At 42.9% G+C, this 26324-nt stretch overlaps 1 protein-coding gene across 1 annotated transcript in view; it reads left to right on the top strand.

The window, feature by feature from the left end:
• Positions 1-26324, top strand: part of BICRAL (BICRA like chromatin remodeling complex associated protein) — a 44480-nt gene that overhangs the window by 8738 nt on the left and 9418 nt on the right. Inside the window, exons 2-9 of the mRNA XM_082663576.1 lie at positions 1797-1842; positions 2257-2305; positions 2394-2462; positions 5952-7631; positions 22020-22125; positions 22969-23069; positions 24134-24195; positions 25692-25837. Of these exons, the coding sequence (XP_082519702.1) occupies positions 1802-1842; positions 2257-2305; positions 2394-2462; positions 5952-7631; positions 22020-22125; positions 22969-23069; positions 24134-24195; positions 25692-25837 (2254 nt within the window). The 5' untranslated portion in view covers positions 1797-1801. The remainder of the gene's footprint in view (positions 1-1796; positions 1843-2256; positions 2306-2393; positions 2463-5951; positions 7632-22019; positions 22126-22968; positions 23070-24133; positions 24196-25691; positions 25838-26324) is intronic.

Genomic DNA, 26324 nt, shown 5'->3' with positions numbered 1-26324 from the left:
CGTACGTTTTTATTAATTAGTTTGTTCCAGAGACTGTTAGACACTTAAAAAAAATAAATTTACAAAGGATACAGTGGAACTCCATTTAAATGGTCACGTTGAAGTAAAGAAATAATATCCACTTTATAGGCTTAATTATACGTCATATTTGGCTAATTTAGTCCATGCGAGTGTGCTGTCTGGGAGATAAGCCCAGGATACGGTAATGAGCAACAACAGCTAGTGCAGTTCTACATATTAACTATCATGATTTAAGGGAAGCTCTTCACACTGATGTCTACATATCTACTTAATGATAGTTTTCCTCTTTCTCTTTCCTGTCCCTTTTCACTCCTCAAAGTCATATTAGTAGAGTCGTCCTCGCATGCCCCTGGGCACCTGGACATCTGAGGGCTAGATGCAGACTTCACTTAGCCTGCTGTGCCTTTCACAGTTTTGGCCATGGATGTTACCTTTTGACAGGCTTTCCCCACTCTGACCTCCTCCTGTCTCACCCATCACCTCTCCTCTCCACTGATGATCCACTCAAATGGATTGTAATCGTCCGGATCATTCAGCAGCTGAACCAATTCTCCCATCAACGGGAAGGTCCCACATGGGGGGATACTTACCCCTTCCAGACCCTTCCTGAAGAGAGCAAGTTTCCTTCCATGTGGCAGGAGTACATTTTATATTTGTTTGGCCTTGTGACTGATAGGATGGGAAGCTGAGGGGAAGTGGAGAGGAGATGGCAGTTTTAACGGAGAAAAAAAACTTAGTAGAAACTCTGCCTCTGCCTTCTTCGGGCGTGTCCCTCTTCTGGGCATCTCTTCAGGATTTCATTCCTCCGTCCAACTGCCGTTCACAACTGCCCTTTCCAACGGCTCCAGAACTCTTGGCCTTGGCATTCCGTGATGTAAATTATTCCACTGCATGGCTCGAAATGGGTGCGAAGCAGTGTTGCCAGGTGTCGGATCACTAGTGTAAGTTTGCTGGATCTCGGGGGGAGGGAGGAGAAAGAAAGGGGGAGAGCTGCTCTTGGAATTTATACAGTTGTTATTGTTTCAGCCAGAGCACAGTGATTGCGCTGGTTAGGCTGGATGCTGTCGATGGCTGGGGAGAGAGAGAGATTTGGGCTTGGAGCTGGGGTGAATTTGGGGTTGAGGGTTTCTACTTTAAAGATTCCAGTGTTGGGATGCAGACTGTTTGGAATTGAACAGTTGGCGTTACTGCTGCAGAGGGAGGAACTTGGGACCTTCAGGGCAGAGCCTGTTGCAGTACTGCCTGGGGCGATGGTGCCTCTTCTGTCTCAAAAAGTAGGGACAACTGACTTTTCTGTTTTCCTAAAGATAGCCAGAATATGGCTAGAAATCCAGATTGCTCACCAGGTTTGGAAATATCCAGTCGCAAAATTCAAAGACCTCTGTATGCATGAGATTTTTTTCTAAAACAAAAATACGATTTCTCCTCTTGTTCACTGTGTACGTTTTGAGGAAGTTACTGTTCATGGTTTACCGCCCCTTTGAGGAATCTGTGTGTGAGTGGTTGCTGCCAACTCTCCTTGATTTGTCTAGATTGCTTTTTGACTTGTAAGTTAAGGATTTGTGTTCAATAAAAACAATGTAAATTGAATACTTCATCTCTTGAATGACCACAAAAATTTAAAAGTCACATTCATAATAAGCAATTAGAGGGAAAAGTCACATGAATTAGTTATTTATCTAGGAAAGTATAAGGTATATTTTTGTGTTGCATTGATGCTACTGACTTTAATCTGCTTTGCTGAAACAGTGCTTTCTTATTCCTTTTCTTTATAGTTGTCATGGATGATGATGATGACTCGTGTCTCCTTGATCTTATTGGGTAAGATGCTCATTCCAAAATAAGGGTAAATCAAATGTGTGAGGTTTGCTGTACTAAAACAACCTAATAAGCATATTAAAACCAAGTGGGTTTTTAAAATAAAGATTAAATAATCATCATAGATATAGAAGGGAGACGAAGTGACATGGATTAACATAGGGGTCATAATTAGGTAATCCTTTATTAAATTTATTTTATAAAAAATCCTAGGAGGCAGAAATGAGTGATGATAGGAAATGGAACATCAAAATGAAACAAAACAAAACCAACAAAAAAAACTACTAATAGTTTTAAAACAGGGAGAGGATTTTACTCAAACTAATACATCACTTTCTTTTTCCCCTGTAAAAATGAACCCTAAATATAAGTAATGTATTTATTTGCTGTTTTCTCTTTTTGGCTGTTGTTTTCTAGAGACCCACAGGCATTGAACTATTTTCTACATGGACCTAGTAATAAATCGGTAAGTAATACTCAGACCATCGTAGGCATACATTTTGTTTCTTCCTGAGAGTCAAAGTGATCACTTTTTTGAATTTGTACTTTTGCAGAGCAATGAGGACTTGACTAATGCAGGATATTCTGCAGCCAATTCAAATTCAATTTTCGCCAACTCTAGTGTGAGTATTGGAAACTGAATGCAATGATCAAATGTTTGTCTCATTGATGCCTAGTGAATTGAAGCTTTAATTGCCTTTGTATCATAATGGGAATCCCTACTTTGTCTTTTGTAATTGACACAAAGGAAAATCTATTGAATTTTGTTGACATTTTCTACTTTTAACTTAGTCTATTAAGATTTTTACTTTGCCATTTTCCTAAGGTTTCAACTTTCTTTCTAAAATGCCTCAGAAACGTTATAGCCTGAGAAACTTATATTAGAGTCTTTTGAATGTTGTTACATAAGCTTTAAAAAAATCATTCTGTATTGTGGTTACTTTCTAATCATTTTCATCTTAAACAAGGAGAAAGATCAAGTAGCTGACACCTACTGAGCGCTCGGTATGTTCTTGGCACTCAGAGCTTAACACATATTAACCTCGTTAACCTTACAATAATTCCGTGAAGTAGGTTCTATCATTATCCATATTTAAAGATGAGAGAACTAAAGGTTGGTATTTACCCAGTATTACACAGCCAGGAGTCGCAAGCTAGGAATCGAACCCAGGCCACCAGGTTCCAGAGCGCAGGTTCTTAAGCTCTAGGAACATCTAGACAAGAAATCTGACCTGAGGGCAGGGAAGTCCTGCCTGGAAACTATATCCGGATTGTTGTGTTTAAGCCTATGTTACTTTAATCTTTTCAACTGCTTTGTTCTGCCATGGATGGGAGTCCAGAGTCCAACCACCCAAGTTTGAATCCTTGCTCTGCCACTTACTAGCTTTATAACCTTGCATCTATCACTAAATCTCTAAGACTCAGTTTCCTTATTTGTGAATCCAGGAGAATGATAAATCTACCTCATAGGGTGGTTAAGATGAATGGACTAGTCCATGGAAATCAGTTGACACAGTGCTCAGTTAATGTCAACTTATCGTCATCGTCAGGGTCTTTATTTTCTTCATCCATAAAATGGAATAGTATTCAGAAAGTCCTTGGGAATGCACAATTCTTTAAAGTATTTGAGTATGTGTAAAGTATGTCAGATCATAACATGCAAGACTCCTCCACATGCTAGGGGTGGCTTTAAAGTCACAGCACTGATTTCCTGTAAGGCTTATGAATTAGTAGCAATGCTGAAATTCATTCTGCGTGGGCAATAACTGCATGTGATGCCATTAAACCCATAAAGTAGATACTGAGCCTGTTTGCCAACACTAATGATTTTTACTTACCAGCTCTCCCACTTCCACGTAAGTATTAATTCTAACTCTTCAGGCTGCTTCATTCAGGGTGTATTTATTGTAAACTTGAGTTGCATCATGTCAGTAAAACATTTTAAAAGCTTTTAAAAATATGGAATTTTAAACCTGTGGTCTGTTAATTTGTGCATTGTAAAAACATTAAACTGTGTACCACCACTCAGGAGATAATCCACTGTTGCCTTGATATTTCTCTGCAAAAACAAACAAACCTCCTTGCTTTCAGTTGCTTTTTCCCACTTCCTTTCAAATGACTCTTCAAGTCCTAAGGTGGTGTCCACCTAACTGAGGCCACATTAGTCCCGTTTCAACTGTTGATTGGGTGTCAAGTGAACTAGTCTTGGCTTTTCTACCTGGGTCTTCCCATCATCTAGCCCCCAACACACCTTATTAACCTAGGGCTGAGAATCTGTATAGTTTTGAAAGTTGGACTCTTCATTCTTTTTTTTTTTTTGGCTGCGCCATGCAGCTTGTGGGATCTTAGTTCCCCAACCAGGGATTGAACCCAGGCCCTGGCAGCTAAAGCGCCAAGTTCTAACCACTGGACCCCCAAGAATTCCCTGGACTGTTTTCTTTTTTTTTTTTTTAATTTTTATTTATTTATTACTTTTGGCTGCGTTGGGTCTTTGTTGCTGCTCACGGGCTTTCTCTAGTTGCGGCAAGTGGGGGCTACTCTTCGTTGCGGTGCACGGGCTTCTCGTTGTGGCGGCTTCTCTTTTCGCGGAGCACGAGCTCTAGGTGCGTGGGCTTCAGTAGTTGCGGCGCGTGGGCTCAGTGGTTGTGGCGCACGGGCTTAGTTGCTCTGCGGCATGTGGGATCTTCCCAGACCAGGGATCAAACCTGTGTCCCCTGCATTGGCAGGCAGATTCTTAACCACTGCACCACCAGGGAAGTCCTGGACTGTTTATACTTGATTGATCTATTTTTGATTTTTTTCTTCATCTTTTTAAAATTTTTAATTGTGTTAAAAATATATATAACAACAAATGTACCATCGTAACCATTTTAAGTGTACAGTTCAGTAGTGTTAAGGATATTCACATTGTCTTCACCTTATGTTAAATAACGACTGATTCCATTTTTTTTTTCTTTTATAATTTTGACGTATCCCATGATAAACTGCTGGCCAGCATCGTGTCTCTTATTTGTCAGTGACTGTGTTCAGTTCCCTTCATTTGCCTGTGTTGTTGTCTCTAGTTGGAATGCGCAGTCCTTAAGGACTCGTTACGGACAGACACAAACGCAGAAGTGAGCGCTTGACAAATGTTGACCAACTTTTACTCTTGAATAGGACATTGAAATGGTTTTTAAAGCATCATAATAAGCTGATAACTTCTAAGAAATCAAATAACTATTCACTCATTTCATATGGGAAGCTTGTTTTTATCCAGGCCGATTTTGCCTGGAGTGGGGCAGGTTAGAACTAGGGGAGTTCCGAGAAACCTTTAAAGTCAAGCCTGGATCTGGGATACCTTCTGGACCTCTAGTAGAACCACACTCGGAACTCTCAAAACTCACATCTACTCCTGTGGTACAAAAAACTAGACATCGCTGTGTCCTGGATACGCACATACCCTAGGCTGAGTCCCACTCAAGCTTTGGACTTGGGAGCAATCCTGAAAAAAATTAAGCCATGCCACTATCTAAAAAATAAAGCTAAACTCCAGGTAGCCATGAGTATGTTGGCATCATTGATCTGTTTCCTATAATAATTTTATCAGAGCAGTGAATGCATATACTTACAAAAACAACATTAAACATCATTCCTAAGGAAATCAAGTATCAGAATAAGGTGAGCAGGGCTTCCCTGGTGGCGCAGTGGTTGAGAATCCGCCTGCCAATGCAGGGGACACAGGTTCGGGCCCTGGTCCGGGAGGATCCCACATGCCGCGGGGCAGCTGGGCCCACGAGCCGCAGCTGCGGAGCCTGTGCGTCTGGAGCCTGTGCTCCGCGACGAGAGAGGCCGCGGCAGTGAGAGGCCTGCGCTCAGCGATGAGGAGTGGCCCCCGCTCGCCGCAACTAGAGAAAGCCCGTGCGCAGCAACAAAGACCCAACGCAGCCAAAAGTAATAAATAAATAAAAATAAATTTATTTTAAAAAAAGAGAATGAGGTGAGCAGTTTGGAGAGTTGTGCCTGAAAAGCAGACTGTTATGCTTTATTCATATTCAAAAGTGAGATGAGATTTTTGTTTAAGAATCTCTTTCCAAGGTTAGATATGCCATGTAACATCCTGCTTATTTTTTTAGAATGCTGATCCTAAGTCATCCCTCAAAGCTGTAAGCAGCCAGCTTGGAGAAGGGCCCAGTGATGGACTGCCACTTTCAAGTAGCCTTCAGTTTCTTGAAGATGAACTTGAGTCTTCTCCTCTTCCTGATCTCAGTGAGGACCAACCTTTCGACATTCTTCAGAAATCCTTGCAGGAGGCCAATATCACTGAACAGACATTGGCAGAAGAGGCATATCTGGACGCCAGTATAGGTTCAAGCCAACAGTTTGCACAAGCTCAGCTTCATCCCTCTTCATCAGCATCCTTTACTCAGGCTTCTAATATTTCTAATTACTCAGGTCAGACGCTGCAGCCTATAGGGGTGACTCATGTGCCTGTTGGCACATCGTTTGCAAGCAATACAGTGGGTGTGCACCATGGCTTTATGCACCACGTGGGGATCAGTGTGCCCAGCCAGCATTTGTCTAATAACAGTCAGATTAGTGGTTCTGGTCAAATACAGTTAATTGGGTCATTTGGTAGTCAACCTTCCATGATGACTATTAATAACCTAGATGGATCTCAAATCATATTAAAGGGTAGTGGGCAACAAGCCCCATCAGATGTGAGTGGAGGGCTTCTGGTCCACAGACAGACTCCTAATGGCAGCTCCTTGTTTGGGAGCTCCAGTTCCAGCCCAGCAGCACAGCCTGTTACCGTTCCATTTAATAGCACAAATTTCCAAACATCTTTACCTGTGCATAACATCATCATACAAAGGGGTCTTGCACCAAATTCAAATAAAGTCCCAATTAATATCCAGCCAAAGCCTATCCAAATGGGTCAGCAAAACACATACAATGTGAACAATTTGGGAATACAGCAGCACCATGTTCAGCCAGGGATCTCGTTCGCCTCTGCGAGCTCACCCCAGGGCTCAGTGGTTGGTCCGCACATGTCGGTGAACATTGTAAACCAACAGAACACAAGGAAGCCAGTCACCTCGCAGGCCGTGAGCAGCGCTGGGGGCAGTATCGTTATTCATTCTCCCATGGGCCAGCCTCACACACCCCAGAGTCAGTTCCTCATACCTACAAGCCTTTCCGTCAGTTCCAACTCGGTACACCACGTCCAGACCATAAATGGGCAACTTCTTCAGACTCAACCCTCTCAGCTCATTTCTGGCCAAGTGACCTCAGAGCATGTCATGTTGAACAGAAACTCTTCCAGCATGCTCAGGACCAACCAACCATATTCTGGACAGATGCTGAACAACCAGAATACTGCCGTCCAGTTAGTGTCTGGGCAGACGTTCGCCGCCTCTGGAAGTCCAGTGATAGTCAATCATGCCTCTCCTCAGATCGTTGGTGGGCAGATGCCCTTGCAGCAGGCATCGCCAACCGTCTTGCACCTGTCCCCTGGGCAGAGCAGCGTCTCCCAAGGAAGACCTGGCTTCGCCGCCATGCCCTCGGTGACAAGCATGTCAGGACCTAGTCGGTTCCCTGTTGTCAGCTCATCCAGCACTGCCCATCCTAGTCTTGGGGCTGCGGTTCAGTCTGGTGCATCAGGATCAAACTTTACGGGAGATCAGCTGACCCAGCCAAACAGGACTCCAGTACCGGTCAGTGTGTCTCATCGTCTTCCAGTTCCTTCTTCCAAATCTACTAGCACCTTCAATAACACACCTGGAGCAGGAAGCCAGCAACAGTTCTTCTGTCAGGTAATATTATCAAACAAATGATAATATCAAACAAATGTTCGGTTGATTACGGAATGGAAGAGTGGAATGAGTATCTGATAGAATATAATTTTCATCCTAGGCTCCCAATTTATTATCTTAAGATGTTCAACGTACTATTGATTGCCTTTTTTCTTCTTAACTAAAATGTTTTATCCAGGATAGTGTTGTGGTCTAGAGTGGAGACTCATGGATTTGAATCTAAGCTTAATGACGTGGAGCAAGTCTTACCTTAACTAACCTCTCTAGAGGTTAAGTTTTTTCATCAGTAAAGTGGACATAGTAATACTACTATCCCATGGAATTATTGGGAGAATTAAATGAGATAATCTATATAAAGCACTTAGCAAAGTCCCTGGCAAATGACAAATACTTAATAAGAGCCAATATTAAGACATATACTTGATGGAATGTATTATAGGCATTTAAAAGGAAAGCTTGTTTTGGATGGACTGGGTAGGAAGTCGCAGCTGTTTCTTGGGTGCCAACTGGAAAGGCTCCGGGACTCAGTGAGACTCAGCAGTGGGTAACTGGCCTGCACAGAGGGATGCATATGGAGGGAGGGATCCAGGGCAATGGATTTGACCAAGTACCTGAGCCTACTCTTACCAGAGCATTGTGCCGGTAAATGACTGCGGGCAATCTGTCAAGGATTATGTTTCTGAAAAGCATTTCAAAGGGTCATCAGCTTTGGTCCTTCACCCCATCTGCCGATCTTTGAACTCCTCTGGCTTTTGGTTCTCACTCATTCTTAGCATGTTCTGTAGTTCCAGCTCCATACCCAATTCCCCACCAACCCCCTGCCGGTGGTCTACCCTCCTTACTCCTCCATTTTCCCTGCCTTTCTTCTCCACATTTAGAAGAATTCAGAAACTTCTCTCTACCATGTATATCAATATTTTTAAAACTGTATACCTTTGACTTAGTAATTCCACTAAGAATCCTAAGGAAACAAAGATTATTTATGATCAAGGCTGTTCATTGTATTACTTTTGGTGTTAAAGGTGTGTGTGTGTCTTTGTGTTTTGAAATAACGTCAGGCTTATAGAAAAGTTAAAGTTTCAAGACTAGTGTAAACAATTCTCATATATCCTTCACCAAGATTCCCCAGATGTTAACTTTTTACCCCATTTGTTTTATCCTTCTCTCTCTCTTTCACACACACACACATACACACACAAACACACACACACACATAGTTTTGAGAGTAAATTGCAGGCATGATGCCTCTTGACCCCTACATACTTCAGACTTCAGTGTGTATCTCTTAAGAACAGGGACATTCCCCTACATAACCACAGTACAGTCATCAAAACCAAGAAAAACAGCATTATTACAGTATTATCATCTAATCTACAGACCTTATTCTGATTTAGTCCATTTTCCCAATAATGTCCCTTATAGCAAGAGAGAATAAATTATATTTTGTTTTGTTTTTATGGTCTAGGATCCAACCCAGGATCACTGCCTAATTCTGTTGTCATGTCTTTAAATTGGAAACAGGTTTTCTTTTCTTTCTTTCTTTTTTTTAATTTTTGGCCACACCGCGCAGCATGCAGGATCTTATTTCCCCAACTAGGGATCGAACCCACGCCCCCTGCAGTGGAAGCGTGGAGTCTTAACCACTGGACCATCAGGGAAGTCCTGGAAACAGTTTCTTCATCTTGCTGTCTTTCATGACCTTGATTATTTATTTATTTATTTATTTATTTATTTATTTATTTATTTATTTATTTATTTATTTTTGGCTGTGTTGGGTCTTCGTTGCTGCGCACAGGCTTTCTCTAGTTGCAGCAAGTGGGGGCTACTCTTCATTGCGGTGCACAGGCTTCTCACTACAGTGGCTTCTCTTGCTGCGGAGCACAGGCTCTAGGCACGTGAGCTTCAGTAGTTGTGGCATGTGGGCTCAGTAGTTGTGGCTCTCGGGCTCTAGAGCACAGGCTCAGTAGTTGTGGCACACAGGTTTAGTTGCTCCATGGCATGTGGGATCTTCCCGGACCAGGGCTCAAACCCGTGACCCCTGCCTTGGCAGGCAGATTCTTAAGCACTGTACCACCAGGGAAGCCCGACCTTGATTTGTTTTGAAGAGTCAAACCAACTTTTTTGTGGAGTGTCCCTCAATTTGGGTTTCTCTGTTGTTTCCTCATGATTAGATTCAGGTTATACATTTTTGGTAGGATTGCCACAGAGGTGATGGATGTGTCCTCACGATGTGAACTTGTCGCATTCCTGGTGATGTTAACTTTGAACACTTGCTTAAGATGGTGTCTGCTTCATGTGGTGTCTGATGCATAGTTAATAAGTTTCTTCGGGGAGTTACATGGAGATTATGTAGATATCCAATTTCTTGTCAAACTTGAACACACTAGTTTAAGCTTTCATTGATAATTCCTGACTGAATCAGTTATTACTAAATCAGCTGTTACTGTGACAGTCACCAAATAGAGACTTTCTAATTCCATTGTTTATTCTACATTAATTGTTGGCATTCTACTCTAAGGAAGAGTTTTTCTGTCTCCCCCTTTTACTTATGCCAGTATGGACACATAGATTCTTATTTTATTTAATGTGTTAAAAATTGTTACAATCATTTATTTTGATGCTCAAATTGCTTTGATGCCATTGGGCACCCCTCCGTATTGGCTGCTGGTCCTTCTGACATGTTTCCATCGTGCTTTGAGCACTTCCTTTAATTTCTGGCAAAACATGATGTTCCACGTTCGTCTTTCACTTTCCCTGCCCCTGCCCTGGAATCAACCACTTGAGGGACCTTGTTCCTTCTAGTGGAGAACAATATTTAGAAGCAAGATCTGAGCACTACATATTCATTGCTACTGAGGTTGTCTCAGCTGGGACTTATATGTATTTACACATACTCAACATCTATAGCTGTCCATCTATCTATATTAAAAACCATGGGTTCATACTGATACTTTCAATTCTAATCCAGTACCACCAGGTTCATTATTCAAGTCTCCTTTTCCATATTTGTAGCTCTCTTTTCTAACAGTGAGAAAGCCTGCCCCACAATATATTTGCTTATTTGCCCAATCCTAGAAAACAAAGAAAATAGTTTTAGAATTGCTAATTCATAGCACTGTGAAAAACAAACCTACTTCAGACTCCAGTATTGGTTTACATTCTGTCTTTAACCTAAAGGTGTATAGTCAAAATACTGTGTTCAACACCTGAAAATACCACAACATTATAAATCAACTATACTCCAATAAAAATTTTTTTAAAAATACTGTATTCAAAAGTTACTAGAGTTAGTACTTTTTTTTTCCTCCCTTGGTATGGTTATGCTATTCTTTTGAACTATACTTTTGCTTGTTTCTGTTTGTGTTTCATTTTAGAATTCTTTTCCCACTACCCTTGTTGATTTTATCTATTTAATTTCTTTTGAATGAGTGAACCATTAGCATGGTCCCAAAAGTCAGGGCTATGCAGAAAGTGTGCCGGGCAGTCTCCCTCCTCCCTGGCCTTTCTCCCTGCTCCCACCCCTCCCTCCATCCTTTCCTGCCAGTTCTCATCCATCCCCTATTTTCAGCAATATCATTAGTTTCTCCTTTTTTTTTTTTTTTTTTTTGCGGTACGCGGGCCTTTCACTGTCGTGGCCTCTCCCATTGCGGAGCATAGGCTCCGGACGCGCAGGCTCAGCGGCCATGGCTCACGGGCCCAGCTGCTCCGCGGCATGTGGGATCTTCCCGGACCGGGGCACGAACCCGTGTCCCCTGCATCGGCAGGCGGACTCTCAACCACTGAGCCACCAGGGAAGCCCGAGTTTCTCCTTTATTTATCCTCTGTTTTTTTTCACACAGATAAGCAGATACATGTATATTTTCTTATTTCCTTACATATATATTTTCTTATTTCCCCTCCTTTCTTACTCAAATATAGCATACTATAGATAGATATTCTTCTATACTTTGGGTGCAAAAAAGTGTTCTAAACCCAATATAATAATTCTCCAATAGTAGGAGGATTATTGGATATAATGAAGTATTATGGAGCCATTTTAAATGTTTCTGAAAAATAATTAAAGATTTGGGGGAAGGCTTACAAAGTCATTTTAAGTGACATTTTAAATGTGAAATATTTAAAATGCACATTTAACTGTAAAATATTTAATAAGCAATTTGTTTTCTCTTTTAGAAAAATGTTAAAAGACAATATGGTGAGCTAGAAAATAGAAAACCCTCTTGCTTACAAAACAACCAGAAACTTGATTAGGAGGAAATGTACTGCTCCCTTAACAGCAGTTCTCTGGGTGGTGGAATTACAGATACTCTTGTTTTCTTCTAGTTTTAAAAACTTACCCCAGGTAGAGGAGGTGATACCTGGACAGCATTTATCAACATAGTGATGCATTTTTCAAAAATAAGTAAAACATGCCATTGGTAATCACTAGAAACAGTTCCAAAATAGTTCAGAATGAAAAGTAAGCCTTCCTCTTCCAGAGGCCACCACTGTTTCTAGGTTCTTTCTCTTGCCCCAGATATGTCCTCTGCATATACAGCACAAACGTCCCATATATACTTATCTCTGCAACACACCATACCTGTTTTTACTTAATTATAGAACTTGAGGATTACTTTATATCTATATATATTGATCTGCTTTATGTTTATTTTAATCAATTATACATAATCAGCCACAGCATGGTCATTTCCTTTCTTTTTCCTTTTTTTTTTTTTCAATGAGGGGGAAAAAAAAAATCTGTCTTTCTGACTCCCCAAAGTTTCAACTATCCAAGGTAACAAGAAGCCTACACTGGCAGCTCCAAAGTAGTTTTTGTGACTTTGAATGCCAAAGAGTATTGGGAACTAGATCAGTTGCATTATGTCCTGTGTGTTCTGCTGCAGGTTTTCCAGAACAATTAAAGCATCAGGTGTTTTGGAGTAAGGAAGACACAGCCTTGGAGGCAACACAAGTTGGAAAAATAGTGCTGAGGTGTCATCTAACATTTAAACTCCTAGGACATCCAGAGACATTTGCAGTGACTCTTTTTATAATTTCTGTATAAGTTACTTTATAGAACATTGTAATGAACAAAAATACCATTATCAGGGGCCTACAGTGTTTATCTATTTGGAGAAATTTAATATGTCAAGTTTTGATACTATAAAGCATTAATATTAGAGAACAATGAGTTTTTAAATATCAACTTTATTTTTGGTATAGATAATACACTTATTTGGTTCAGAATTCAAAAGGTGCAGAAAGGTGTATACTACAGTGAAAAATTTCCTTCCTCCTGCTCCCCAGGCACGCAGTTGCCTGCAGGCAACCAGTGTAACCAGCTTCTTGAAGAGCGAACTTAAGTCCCCACCCCACATTTTCCATTATGAAAACTTTCAGAACCACAGAAAAGTTGGAAGAGTACCGTGAACCTATTCACCTAGATTCACCAGTTGTTTATGTTTTGCAACATTTGCTCTGTGTGTGTCTCTGTGTGTCTCTCTCTACACACACACACACACACACACACACACACATACACACACACTCTTTTCTCTGAACCTTTTGAAAGTAACTTGCAAATGGTATGACCCTTGACCCCTAAATTCTTCAGCAGGTATCTCCCAAGAACAAAGACCTTCTTCAACACAATCTCAGTATTACTATCACCGCCAAGAAATTTAACATTAACATAATAACATTATATCACATTTCTTCCAGCTGACCCAGTAATGTCCTTTATGACAATGCCTCCCTCTAGAAAGCAGAGAACACTGATTTCATTTATTGTCACATCTCTTCAGGCTACAGCAGCCTGGACCAGTTGTCTGGTAGGGTGCCCTCAGTGTGTCGTCTGATTGTTTCCTCGTGATTAGATTCTGGCTGAATGGTTGGCACATAATGTCGATTTTTCCCATTATGGGTGATTCCGATGTGAGCACTTGGTTATGGTGGCCCCCTGCCAGGTTTCTCCTCAAGGTATTCAAAGGTATCTTGTTCCCACATAAGGAAGAAATGATCTCTAGGATGGTGCTTTGGGACCACGTGACTCTCCTGTTTCCCGGCCTCTCACCCAGTGATTTGAATCCATTGGTATATATTGCATTAGTGGTTGCAAAATGACTTTCTAGTTATATTATCCTATCTACTGTTATTGACTGGGATTTTTCCATAAAAAAAGAGGTTTTTCTTCTCACATTGTGTGTGTGTTTAACACTATGAAATCATAGTTGTTTTTTTGCATTAATTTAAAAACTTTATTACAGGGAATTTTAAACACGAACAAAGACAAGTTAGTATAATGAGCCCCCATGCTCAATCAGCTCCAGTGCTTACCAGCTCATGGCTATTCCTGTTTCATCCATACCCCCACTCAGTCTCCCCTCCCCAGTATTACTCTGAAGCTAAACCAGACATATAAGTTCATCTGTAATTTTTTAGTGTATATCTCCAAAAGGCCATGTATTCTCTTTAAAGTTAACATTGCAATTTATTGCTTTCATTATTCTTTTTGATGCTTATATTGTCCCAAGTTTGGTCAGTGGAGGCCTACTTAAGCTGACTTCTACACTTCTGACACATCCCCACCTCCTTTGAGCACTTTGAAGCACAGGATATTGTAGGCATGTCTTGTGATTACCTCGCCACAGACCTAGAATCAGCCGTGTCTCTGAGGAGCCCTGTGAATTTAAACCTCTTAATGCAGGGAGTCATTTCCAGGATTTAAACTCTCTTTTAAATGGATTAATATTTCAAAAGTTAGTGACAAAGAAGGCAGTTTGCAAGAGTTTAGCCTATCAAACAAAAGTAAACAAATTATTTTAAGTCCAAATCTCTTTAGATCACTAAAAGTTTTAGATTTTAAATTCCTTGAGAGCAGCACCTACTGGTGCTTTGCGGCGCTTTGCCGTGTGAGATTTCCAAAGCAATTACCACTGAAGTCTCCAGCCTGCCCTGCCCCTCCCTAATTTTCCCCATCCAGCTCAGCCTGCCTACCTTACTGTGGAGGCACTGTATTTTCAGACGCCCAGACTTCATAATCTAGATGTTCTTGTTTTTTCCTCTTCCTCTGTACCTTTAATAAGTTACAAATCCTACAAATTCTTCTTTGAATGTCTTATATCCATTCTTCCCAATAATAATGAAAATAATGATCATATTATTAACAACTGGTACATGCAGGGGCTATCTGTATTATTTCTAATCCTTTCTTTGGGGCTACAAGTAGCATTACTGTTCCCATTTCACAGTCAAGGAGATGGAGGTTCAGAGCATGGGCAAATTGCTGTAAAGGCAGACTCCACCAGCTAGCTGTCTCTACCACACTGCTTCCCATTTCTCTCTTTTCTACATCTATACCCTGAGCTAGACTTTAAGAGGGACAGCAGTATAATGGGGAAAACAAGAGTTGGAATAGGAGTCAGAGCTCACTTGCAGGTCCTCCTCTGCCAGTGACTGGTTTTGTGATCTAAGTTCCTATCTTACATTCTGAGCCCTAGTTTTCTCTTGAAAGTGAGGAACCCTAGCAATGCAATAGAACCATCTGGGGAGCTTTGGAAAAACATGGATGCTTGGGCCTCACCTTCATAAATTCTGATTTACATGGTCTAGACTAAAGGCTCTAGGCAGCAGCATTTTTCAAAAGCTCCCCAAGTGATTCTGAAGTGTAAACGAGGAAGAATGGACCGCTGGGTAGATGTTTTCCAAGGCCCATTTGTACTGTAATTAGACAGCTGTAACAGTTGTCGGGGTGATTAATCTGCCTTCAGACTCTCCCTAAAGTCTGGCTTCCACCACATTTATCTTCCTAAAACATTTGCTTGGTGACCTGAACCAAATCATCTGGGAGCCTCCCATTGCACGGGAGAAAGTACCAACCCCCAGCCTGGCCGCTAAGGTTCTCAAGCTGAACTGCTGCTCCGGGTTAGCCAGGCAGGACCCCTCATGGCTCCCTGAACAGGCCAGACTCATCGTGAGCCTCAAGCCTTTGCTGATGGGCATTCACTGAATGTCCTTTCCTATCTGGCCTAGATGCTTCTCCTCCCTCAGGGCACCCAAAGCCCCTAAAAGAATGAAGCCTTTTTCGGACCCTCCACTGATCTCCCCTCCGCACTTTTTATTTATACTGCCCACCAGGTACAATATTTCCTTCACTGATTCATTCATTCAACAGTGTATCAGTAGCTGCCGGGGCCAGCCCTGGGCCAAGTCCCAGGGATGCAACAGTCTTTTGCAGAGCAGGAGGCAGCAGATAAGCCGACAGCCACAAGACAGTATTCTAAGTGCTCTGGTGGAAGCAGCCCAGGGCACCAGGCTCCGAAAAGGAGCCTCTCACCAAGATGGGATGGTTTGAGCAGGTTTCCACGAAATAGTGGTTTCTGACTGAGCCCTACTGTAGGAGAAGGAGGTTATCCAGCAAGAGAGGGTCTGAGTAAAGAATGTTCAGGCAGTGGAATCAGCAAGTGCAGAGCCTTGCAGAGAGAAGAGAACGTGGTTCTGCAGGAGAAGGAAAACAAGTTCAAGTGAGATGTGAAGATTTAGGTGGGAAAGGTAAGCGAGCCCTAAACGCTACAGGACGCTGATGCCGGGCGCAGGAGCCAGTGTCGTAACGTAAGCATGAAATAGTGCAGACCCACTTGAGCCTAGTGGCAGAAGAAATGGAGAGAAGTGAATGGATTTGAGGCAGGTTAGATAGAACTTCTGATTGATTGGCTATAGTGGAGGAATAAGGGTGACACAGAAGTTTCTGGCAGTGACACCCAGGTTCACCGAAATAGAGAACATGGGAAGAAATCATGATTTGAAGGGAAGTTCTGAGTTCAATTTAGGTTGTTTGTCAAGGGTGAGGTACCTTTGGGACAACCAAGTTGTATGGGCAACAGCTACATGTGCTGAAGCAGAGAGTGAATTGTGAGCTGAAGTGGGATTGACCAGCATATATATCGTGATGGAAGCGGTGGGAGTGGATGAAACGGATCAGGAAGAGTGTGTCAGGAGAGGAGGAGCAGCCGGGAGAGAACCCCAAAGCACCAACACACTTAGGGGGTGGACACAGAAAGAGGGGTCCACAGGTAAGACTCAGAATATTCCAGAGAGGAGGTGTAAAACCCTTAGTTTTGGAAGCTAAGAAAGGAAAATGAGGCAGACGGGAGGGATGGTGTCCACAGAGTGGAGTGTTGCTGGGAAGTGGGTGGAAGTCAGGATGGGAATGTTTCTGACACATGTAGCAACAATGAGGCAGTTGTTGACCTTGGTAAGATTTGTCTCCATGGAGTGATATGTGCAGAAGCCAGTTGCAATAGATTAAGGGGAGTAGGGGAGTGTGGTGATAAGCACAGACAACTTCCAGAAAAATGACAGTAACTGACACTGCAGTAGCTCCACGGATGTGTGGAGTCAGGGTGTGGTTTTTATAAGAAACGGGAAAGGCTTGAGCTCTTTTCCAAGCTCATGTGAAGGAGAAGGATATGAATTCCAGAACGTTGGTGGGATTCTTTTTATAAAAGCATTGGGGGATGCTTCTTCCACTGTAACAGAGAAGCGGGAAGGGATGAATGGGGTTGCAGGTGATGTCGTAGCTTTGGTGGTAGAAAGTTGAATGAATTCTCACCTGGCTTACAGGTTTGAAGATAATGAAATAGGCTTCAGTGGAAAATAAGCAAGGAGCTCGCCAGGGGAAAAAGAGGATTGCTGGTCATGCATGAGGGCCTGAGGTCGGACACCATAATATGGTACACTGTGTTTGGGTGGGCCTGGTTTTTTTCTGGATGGTAAACTTTCAGAGGGCAAAGACTGTGTGTGGTATCCTTCAGCTGCCTTCTCTGTGATTACCATGGTGCTGTGCATACAGTGAACACCCGAATGTCTTAGTCAAGGTACTTCGGGCTGCAGCTCTCTAGAAGCTCACCCTAACACATTTAGCAAAAAGGAGAACGTCTCGTGTAGTGGAGCTTCTTTATAAGAGTCAGAACCAGGCTCTCTGCTCCTCCCTTGGCCTCTTCAAGATAGCATGGCCTCACCTCTCTCCTTCATGGTCCTCTCTCACTCTTCCAAGCGTTTAACAGAAACTGGCAAAAACAAAACAAACAAAAAAACAAAAACAGACTGGCAAGTGCAGTGGTTTCCAAAACTTAGCAATGTATCAGAATTAACTGGAAAGCTTCTGAAATTTATAGATTCCTAAGCCCCACATTGGATTTCTGAATCGATCTTTGTGGAATGAACCCAGAAACTTTGTCTTTCAGATGCTCCCCCAGGTGATCTTGATGCAATTAGGCTATAAACCTGCATTTGAGAACCGCGGCCCTTAGGTATCCCTCCCCCTCCCCCAATTCTCAGTTCCAAGGAGAGAGAGTCTGATTGGCCCACCCGTGGTTCAGTCACCCTTGACCAGAGGAGCCAGTCGTGGGGAACATGAGGAAGTGGCCACGCAGGGCCTCTATACGGAGCTCTATACATATAGAGCTGATGCTCTATATGGAGCCTTTGTTCAAATTAGGAAAAAGTGCCCCTCTGAGCCAAAATAGAAAAAAGCACCCCTCTGGGTAGAGAAGCTGCTCACTGACAGGCTTGGCACTTTCCATGGGAAGAAAAGGTGCTCGTTCCCTGGATTCTAGCTCTTAATGCCCTCTAGCAGGTAACAGACCTTTGTGTGTCGAACTGTGCTGGCTCCAACCCATTGCTATGGCAGTGGGGCAATTCCCAGAGGAGACTATGGGCTGGGAAGATCCCAGATGGCCTCCTTCACCCAGCAAATGCCTGTCAGTTGACGAATATCATCTTCCTAGTTTGTCGTTGGCTTCTTACAAAGTGTACCACAGAGGGGGATAGGGATATATTGAGTATTCTGATCCATTGGTGGATTTCTGTATATTCACGTGGTATCAAGATAATACAGGGTCTAAAGAGTTAAAATTGTACATTGATATGAGCAGAGTTCTTGGAGCCAAGTTCTCAACAAAATATCCTTAAATAACTTCTCTATTTGTGAAGAAAATATATTTCAAGAGCAAGTCTTCTCTAAGAGGGACTTCCCTGGTGGCACAGTGGGTAGGACTCCATGCTCCCAAAGCAGGGGGCCCAGGTTTGATCCCTGTTCAGGGAACTAGATCCCACATGCATGCCGCAACCAAGAGTTCAAATGCCGCAACTAAGGAGCCTGCCTGCCTCAACTAAGACCCGGCGCAATAAATAAATAAAATTTTTTAAAAGTCTTCTCTAAGAGTTCAGAAAAAAAAAAACCTGAATGATATATTTTCTTTCTGGAAAAGATTGTCAGTTCGGGGGCAACCTAAATTTGGGGGGAATGAGAGAAAGTTGCTGGCTCCTGGGCAGGGGCATTGGACTAGGAGGAAGTACAGACCCCTATGACTTAATGCCGCAGTGGAATTCACTCACTTATTTTCATTTAACAATGATTTACTGTGCGCTCACTATGGTGTCAGGCCCTCTTCTGGTGCTGGGGATACAGCAGTGAACCAGACACACAAAAGTCCTGCTCTGAAATCAGGGGACTGGGAGTGACCAGTGACCAGCGAACATCTGGGCACAGAGCAGATCCCTCGGGCAGCAGCGCTTTCCAAACATACAGACCTAGTGAATGGAGGAGATTCCAGTGGGGACACCAAACCAAGTTCCCAGTGGATTACAATGCTACCACCATCCTGGCCCTACCCGCCCCGCCCAACCTGTGTTACCCTCATAGCATAAGAGGTGGGGAGATCATTCCAGTCCCAAGGGGAGGGACACAGTGAGGGGTACTGGCAGTAGCTGAAAGATGAAAATGCACTGATGCCAGTGTTCAACCCCCACATGGGTGTGGGCAAGGGGACTGTAAAACACTTACACCAAAACCTGCTCAGGACTTCCCCTGGTGGCGCAGTGGTTAAGAATCCTCCTGCCAATGCAGGGGACACGGGTTCAAGCCCTGGTCCGGGAAGATCCCACGAGCCTCAGAGCAACTAAGCGTGTGCACCACAACTACTGAGCCTGCACTCTAGAGCCCACGAGCCACAACTACTGAGCCCGCGTGCCGCAGCTACTGAAGCCCACACGCCTAGAGCCCATGCTTTGCCATAAGAGAAGCCACCACAATGAGAAGCCCGCGCACCGCAACAAAGAGTAGCTCCCCGCTCGCTGCAACTAGAGAAAGACCACCTTGCAGCCAAAAAAAACAAAAAACAAAAAACCTGCTCAAACAAGAGGTGTCCCTACAGTTAGTAACCTTGTTTTCAGACACAACAGTACTTTATACCCTTAAATGATGGCAATTTTTCAAGCTTTGACATTAGATTACATTGTTCAGAGTATTTTTTTTTCTCTTTACTCTTCTGTATTATGAAGAAACACATAGAAAAATACAGAAAACATAAATGTACAGTTAACAAATAATTATAAAGCAAATACCCATGCAGGTAACCACTCAAGAAATAGATTATCGGTACCCCAGAACGTACCCCCTTCCATGTACCTTCCTAACCTAGCCCCTCTCCTGACTTTTATGGTGATTTCTTCCTTGCTGTTCTTACAGTTTTACTACTTCTGTATGCATGGATTTTGTTTTATCTGTCTGTTCAATAGCTAGGAATCATTCAAGGTGATATCTGATAAATAAGGTGGGAGATCAGGCTGGGTAATGACATTTATTTATTTTAAAAAAAACAAACTTGTGTGCTCTTAAGCAATTAGGATGATACTCTTCTGTTTCATGTGAACTAGGCATATTGAAAGAAATTCCAAAAATGTTGTGTCCCTGCAACACTGCTATGAGGATTTTGGTCATTTGAACATATTCATTCTGGTTCATCTATTCATCTGTTGATCTCGTTATTTCAGAGTCCCATCTAGAATATAGCCTTGCCCTGTTAGACCACGTTCTTCCAACTTTTACCTGTTTGTTTTTTTATTCAAGGTGGCCCTTAGTTTTGTTTTTATTTATTTACTTTTTGGCTGCACCGAGCGGCTTGCGGGATCTCAGTTCCCCGACCAAGGATTGAACCCGGGCCATGGCAGTGAAAGCCCGGAATGCTAACCACTAGGTCAAGGTGGCCCTTAGTGTTCGTCCCTTGGAAATATTTGTGAGGAAGGCCTGTGCTCACTGTTCACCCCAGGCCTCCTCACAACACGGGTGTCCTTCTTGTGAAGAGCTTCCCTACAGTAGGAAAGTGTGGAGTTATCTTCTAGGGCAAATGCTGTGAAGACCGGGAGATTTTCCCCCGTGGTGTTCTCACTAAGAGATGCAGGTCCGACCTTCCCTGCTAATGGAAGGATGAGCAAAGTGACTGTTTCCAACTTTGCAAAGACCTCCTCCAGTCTTTCTTGGTTGATGTCAAATCCATCTCCATTTCTGTATTAGAAAAAAGGACCAAATAGATAATTAATTGTTTAGAATAATTCATTGTTTAGAACAGAAATATTAACATGAGTTTAGTTGACCAATGGCCAGGTATTGCCAAGGTCTGTGTGAGCGGCGACATGTGAATGGTTGGTGGGAACATTTTGCTTAGGCCAAGGTCACAGGAGATGGTTAAACTAGACTCTAAATCACCTGCTGGTATACAAAATATAAAACTGAAGGAAAAACTGAAAACTTACTGCACTGTGAAGTAGTAATGACATAAAGGATTAAAATTTGGGAGTAGTTTAGAAACCCTTTATCATCTTACTCTAAATGCATTATAGAGATAACAGATTTTTTTAGAGCTAAAAGGAATTTGTTAGTCCTTAAACATCATCCAGTTCATCTTCCTTATTTATAGAAAGGAAGCACGCAACAGTTTAAACATTAGATTAAATTTTCTAATAATATTTTGCTCAGACTAATATTCAGTTGAATTTACATTTCCCAATTACATGGCACCTGAGGTTATCATGACATGAACTAGAGACATCCCAGACGGCAGGGGTGAGATTTCCTTTAGATCATCCACACAGTGGACAGCGAATGTTGACAGTAGATTTGGGATTGGTGCTTGGGCCCTGACCGGGTGCTCAGCATCCCTGCAGACCCCACATGGGAACTGATACTCAGGGTCATAATCCTTGCAGGCGTGACATTGCATTACTGAGGATAGAAACTGTTGGGGGTAGAGACTGGTTTCAGGCTCAGCTTTGCATCTGAGCACCATGAACACAGGAGTTCCAGGAGTGAGAAAGCAGAGGCTATCAATCAGCTCAGCTGGGATCAGTCATCCCTCCTGAATGGCGTCAAGAAAATTCAGCAGGCTTGTAGACTTTAAAGGGTACTCTTTGCAGTTCTCCCGATGCGATAGGAGAATAATGTTTTTAAACTTTTGTAAGCTAAACCGAAGGTGATGCGGGAGACTCGTTAACAGACTTGGTTGGCACTTTAAGCGATTAAAGCTTTTATCATGATATTAATTTTTCCATCTTGGCAATGTTTTTTCACAGGCTCAAAAAAAAAGTTTGAATCAGACTTCCCCCATTTCTGCTTCCAAGACTGCAGATGGCCTGAGACAAGCGCCCATCCCAGGCCTCTTGAGCACAGCACTGCCAGGTCAGGAGCCCCTGTTGTGAGCTCTCCTTGGTCTGTCCCAGTCCTCCCAGCACCAGGGCACACTCTTCACGCATCCCTCATCCTGCATCTCTTCCACTCAGCCTCACCTCCGCTCTGATCCTTCCTTCTTTCCGTATCCTTTCCACCCAAATAATGTACCATGTTGCATCTGTAGTATCTTATATACTAATGAGGAAAAGAAAAGCACTTCTGTTTAAATTACAACACATTAAATTATGTGAAAAAAATGTGCTGCTTAGAAACAATGAAACCTAGTATCATACGGCACATGCGACTCTGTGACTATCCTGTATTTGTATATTTAGAATCTCCCCCCCACACTCCCCCACCCCAGCCAAAAACAAAAAATACGGTGGGCCGTGTCTTCCATTTCTTCTAAAGCTTTGAACACCCGCACTGTTCAATAAGTACTAGAAAAGATGACGGCATGAACACTCCTAGCCAGTCTTCTATTTGGGCCTCCCTTTCTTAAGTTGTGAGTATTCGGGGGTTCTGTAATACTGACAGATCACTGCTTTGAGGCCTATTCCTTAGACCTTAGATAATTTGAAACTGTAGCATTGACAGCTTTTATTTATTACCATTTATTTATGTGTTTATTTCTATTTATTACCTAAATAAGCTTTAATAATCCTTACCTCTGTCTTTAGAGCTTTGGTAGATAAGTGTACTTCCTGCTCTCCTTCCTCACAGCCAGCACCCATGATAAACAAATCCCTTTCAGAATGTTCAGTAATCTGTGTACATTGGACTCTAGGGGTTACACAATGGGCCTGATTTACTGTTTCTGTTGAACGTCGTCTCATGTGTTCATTCTAATAGGACAGGATTCTGGAAGCAAAGCTATACCGGTGTCCTTAGGAACCACACAACCACAGCAGGAAAAAGTCGTTGGATCATCTCCTGGCCAGCCAGTTGTGCAGGTAGAAAACAGTTTGCACAGCTTCTTCTCAATGTTCAGCACGACTGACAGAAAATGTGGTCGCGTCGCCTTCTGTTTGCTAGTGGCTGTCTGGCATCACCTGCACAGTCAGCCTTGTCACCCTGTGTGCCCACAAAAGTGCTCACTGAAGACCTTCCCCGAGAGCCATGCCTTGTAATGTTAATGTTTATAGGATGAATGTGTCTGTTCTATTTCTCACATGTTTACAGTTCTTTCATTTCCTCATGAATTAATAGTATACCAGCAGCCAACACATCATAGGCACTCAAAAAATGTAGTTTACTGTTGAATGATAATGATTGTTATCCTATCAAAAGTGAATCTGTTCCTCTTAGTTATACTAGAGATTTTTTTTTCCTGCAGGAGTGTATGAAGTAGTCAGTCCCTATGGTCTTTTAACCCATACTTGTCTGAAAAAGAAGAAAAAAAATTTTTGTTTTCAGTTTTCTAAGGCCTTAGTCTCTTCTCCATCAAACTTATAATAGCTTAATGAAATCTGTGGTGGTCTGGGCCTGCCTGGAATACTCAGCGAAGGATCTGGTTCAGCTCTCAGGTTCTGATGTAAGGCGTATCTGTTCCTTACCGTGATCCAAGAAATGCCCTCTGCTAGGTCACACACCTGGACTGTATGTGACAGGAGCTCAGACGTGTTTGCTCCCTTATTTACCACTGAGAGGATGAATTAAGGACCGTCTACTGAATTTTCAGATGTTGATGGAGTTGTTACTTAAAATATATTTCTTCAAAAATATAATGAAGCTTTGTAGAGGGAGTTGGGAAATCAGGCTTTAGGGTACAGCTAAGTCCTTCCAAGGAGCTGATAGTACAGCTTTCTATAATCTTGACACAGTGCAACTTCGCTACATGGGTCTGTGGGTTTCTTTGTTTCATTTTTCAACACTGGCAAATTATAGCAAATGCTACATGCTTAGAGTCTGCTCTTGATAAGGATTTGAAAATATTGGAAACACAGTGACCCTTATGTATAACTGTATTTTGCTTATTCTACAAAAGGGAATAATAAGAGGTGTGTTTTGTCTTTAGGTGGACAGTCATTCGGGAGGACAAAAGAGGCCTGCTGCAAAACAGCTAACGAAAGGAGCTTTGTGAGTTACCTTCGGAAATGACCCATTTTGAACATTTTTCTAGGTTCCTAACCTTCAACAAATATACAACAACAGTCAGGTTATGATACTACATATTTTTTAAAGTATACTTTGGAAATCTTTCCCTATAGTTTATTTCTGCTAGGAGATATCTATATCTATCTCAAATGTAGTTTGAGCCTACCGTTCACCCTTTTGTTCTTAAGGAGAATAGTTCTTTGTCTTTTTTAGCAACCACATACCCTTTGATTGGCCTGAGGGTCTCTGAGGAGAAGCAAGGTTTAATGAAGTCCTATGTCCAACCAAGCCGCGCAGTTGGTACTCACACTGCTGAAGTGAACTGCCTTTCTTTCAGTCCTTCTAGTGAGTTCCTTCTTGCCACAGGATCAGCTGACAAGACTGTTGCCTTGTGGGATCTGAGAAATCCGAAACTTAAGTTGCATTCCTTTGAATCACATAAGGATGAAATATTCCAGGTTCAGTGGTCGCCTCACAATGAGACCATTTTGGCTTGCAGTTATACTGATCACAGGCTAAATGTCTGGGATTTAAGTAAAATTGGAGAGGAACAATCCCAGGACGATGCAGAAGATGGGCCAGCAGAGCTGTTGTTTATTCATGGTGGTCACACTGCCAAGCTATCTGATTTCTCCTGAAATCCCAGTGAACCTTGGATGATTTGTTCTGTATCAGAAGACAATATCATGCAAGCTTGTCCAGTGGCAGAGAACATGGATGATGGTGAAGACCCTGAAGGGAGCGTGGATCCAGAAGGACAGGGATCCTAGGAGATGTCTGCACTTCTTGTGATTTTAGGCTCCCCTTTTCTTCCTCTCAGCCCTGAGATTGATTTAACACTGGTTTTGAGACACAGACTTTGTTTGGTTATTCGTCTATAATAAGTTCTATCAATGATGTTTATTAGTCCAAAAAATAAAAAAAAATAAACTTCTATGTTCAGAACAGAAATATTACCATAAGCTTAGCTGGCCAGTGGTCAGGCATTGCCAAGGTCTGTGTGAGCGCCCACACTTGAATGGCTGGGGGGAACACCATGCTTTTGAGGCCAGGGGCATAGTTTGAGTCCCCTGTGTTGATGGTTAGACTAAACTCTAAACCCACCATGATGTATGAAGTATAAAACTGAGGGGAGGGCTTCCCTGGTGGCGCAGCGGTTGAGAGTCCTCCTGCCGATGCAGGGGACACGGGTTCGTGCCCCGGTCTGGGAAGATCCCACATGCCGCGGAGCAGCTGGGCTCATGAGCCATGGCCGCTGAGCCTGCGCTTCCGGCGCCTGTGCTCCGCAACGGGAGAGGCCACAACAGTGAGAGGCCCGCGTACCGCAAAAAAACCAAAAAAACTGAGGGGAAAAAAGACCTGCTATACTCTGGATAATAACATTCCTGTGTCTCTCATTGTCTTTGCATGCAAATAACCATCGTGATTAGATTTCTTCACATGACTCAACACTGCCATTGGTGATTTCTCTTTAACAGCATTCTCCAGCAGTTACAGAGGGACCAAACCCACACGGTGACACCTGATAAAAGTCAGTTCCGATCACTCAGCGACGCAGTGCAAAGGCTGCTCTCCTACCATGTGTGCCAGGGCTCCATGCCCACGGAGGAAGACCTGAAGAAAGGTAAGCAGGCTGGACCCCCAGAGTGCCACCTTGACACCAGACACCCTCCTAGGGACGCCCTCCTGGGGACTCACCCCACAGGAGAACCAGAGCCTCGTCACCCCCAGATGGTAGCCAGGTTACTGTTTTTCATTGCAGACCTACCTTCTTCCCAATTTACTTGATTTCCCAGTCCACGTTGAGGGTTGTGACTTATTTTTCTCAGCATTCTTTGGAGGGATACCCAGATGTCCGAATATTTTATGGACGCATTTGAGGGCAGTGAATCCAGAGCACTGTGTGGACGCTGGCTGCAGACAGGACGGCCCTGGACGAGGTGCTGTGCACGGTGATTCAAGCACAGTCCTTGCGTTTAGATAGAATGCATAGGTACCCTGAGCTGCTGCCATCACTTTTATGAATTAGATAGATCCTGTAGTTCCCAAAAGGCATTCTTTGAGGTTCCAAAGTGAGTCCAGAGCAGGGTCTCTGAGGGGAGTGCAGCAGT

Source organism: Grampus griseus, assembly GCF_964374135.1.
Source record: "Grampus griseus genome assembly, chromosome: 10".
Classification (NCBI taxonomy): domain Eukaryota; kingdom Metazoa; phylum Chordata; class Mammalia; order Artiodactyla; family Delphinidae; genus Grampus; species Grampus griseus.
The sequence above is the reverse complement of the archived record's forward strand: the minus strand, read 5'-3'. Positions and strand labels throughout refer to the sequence as shown.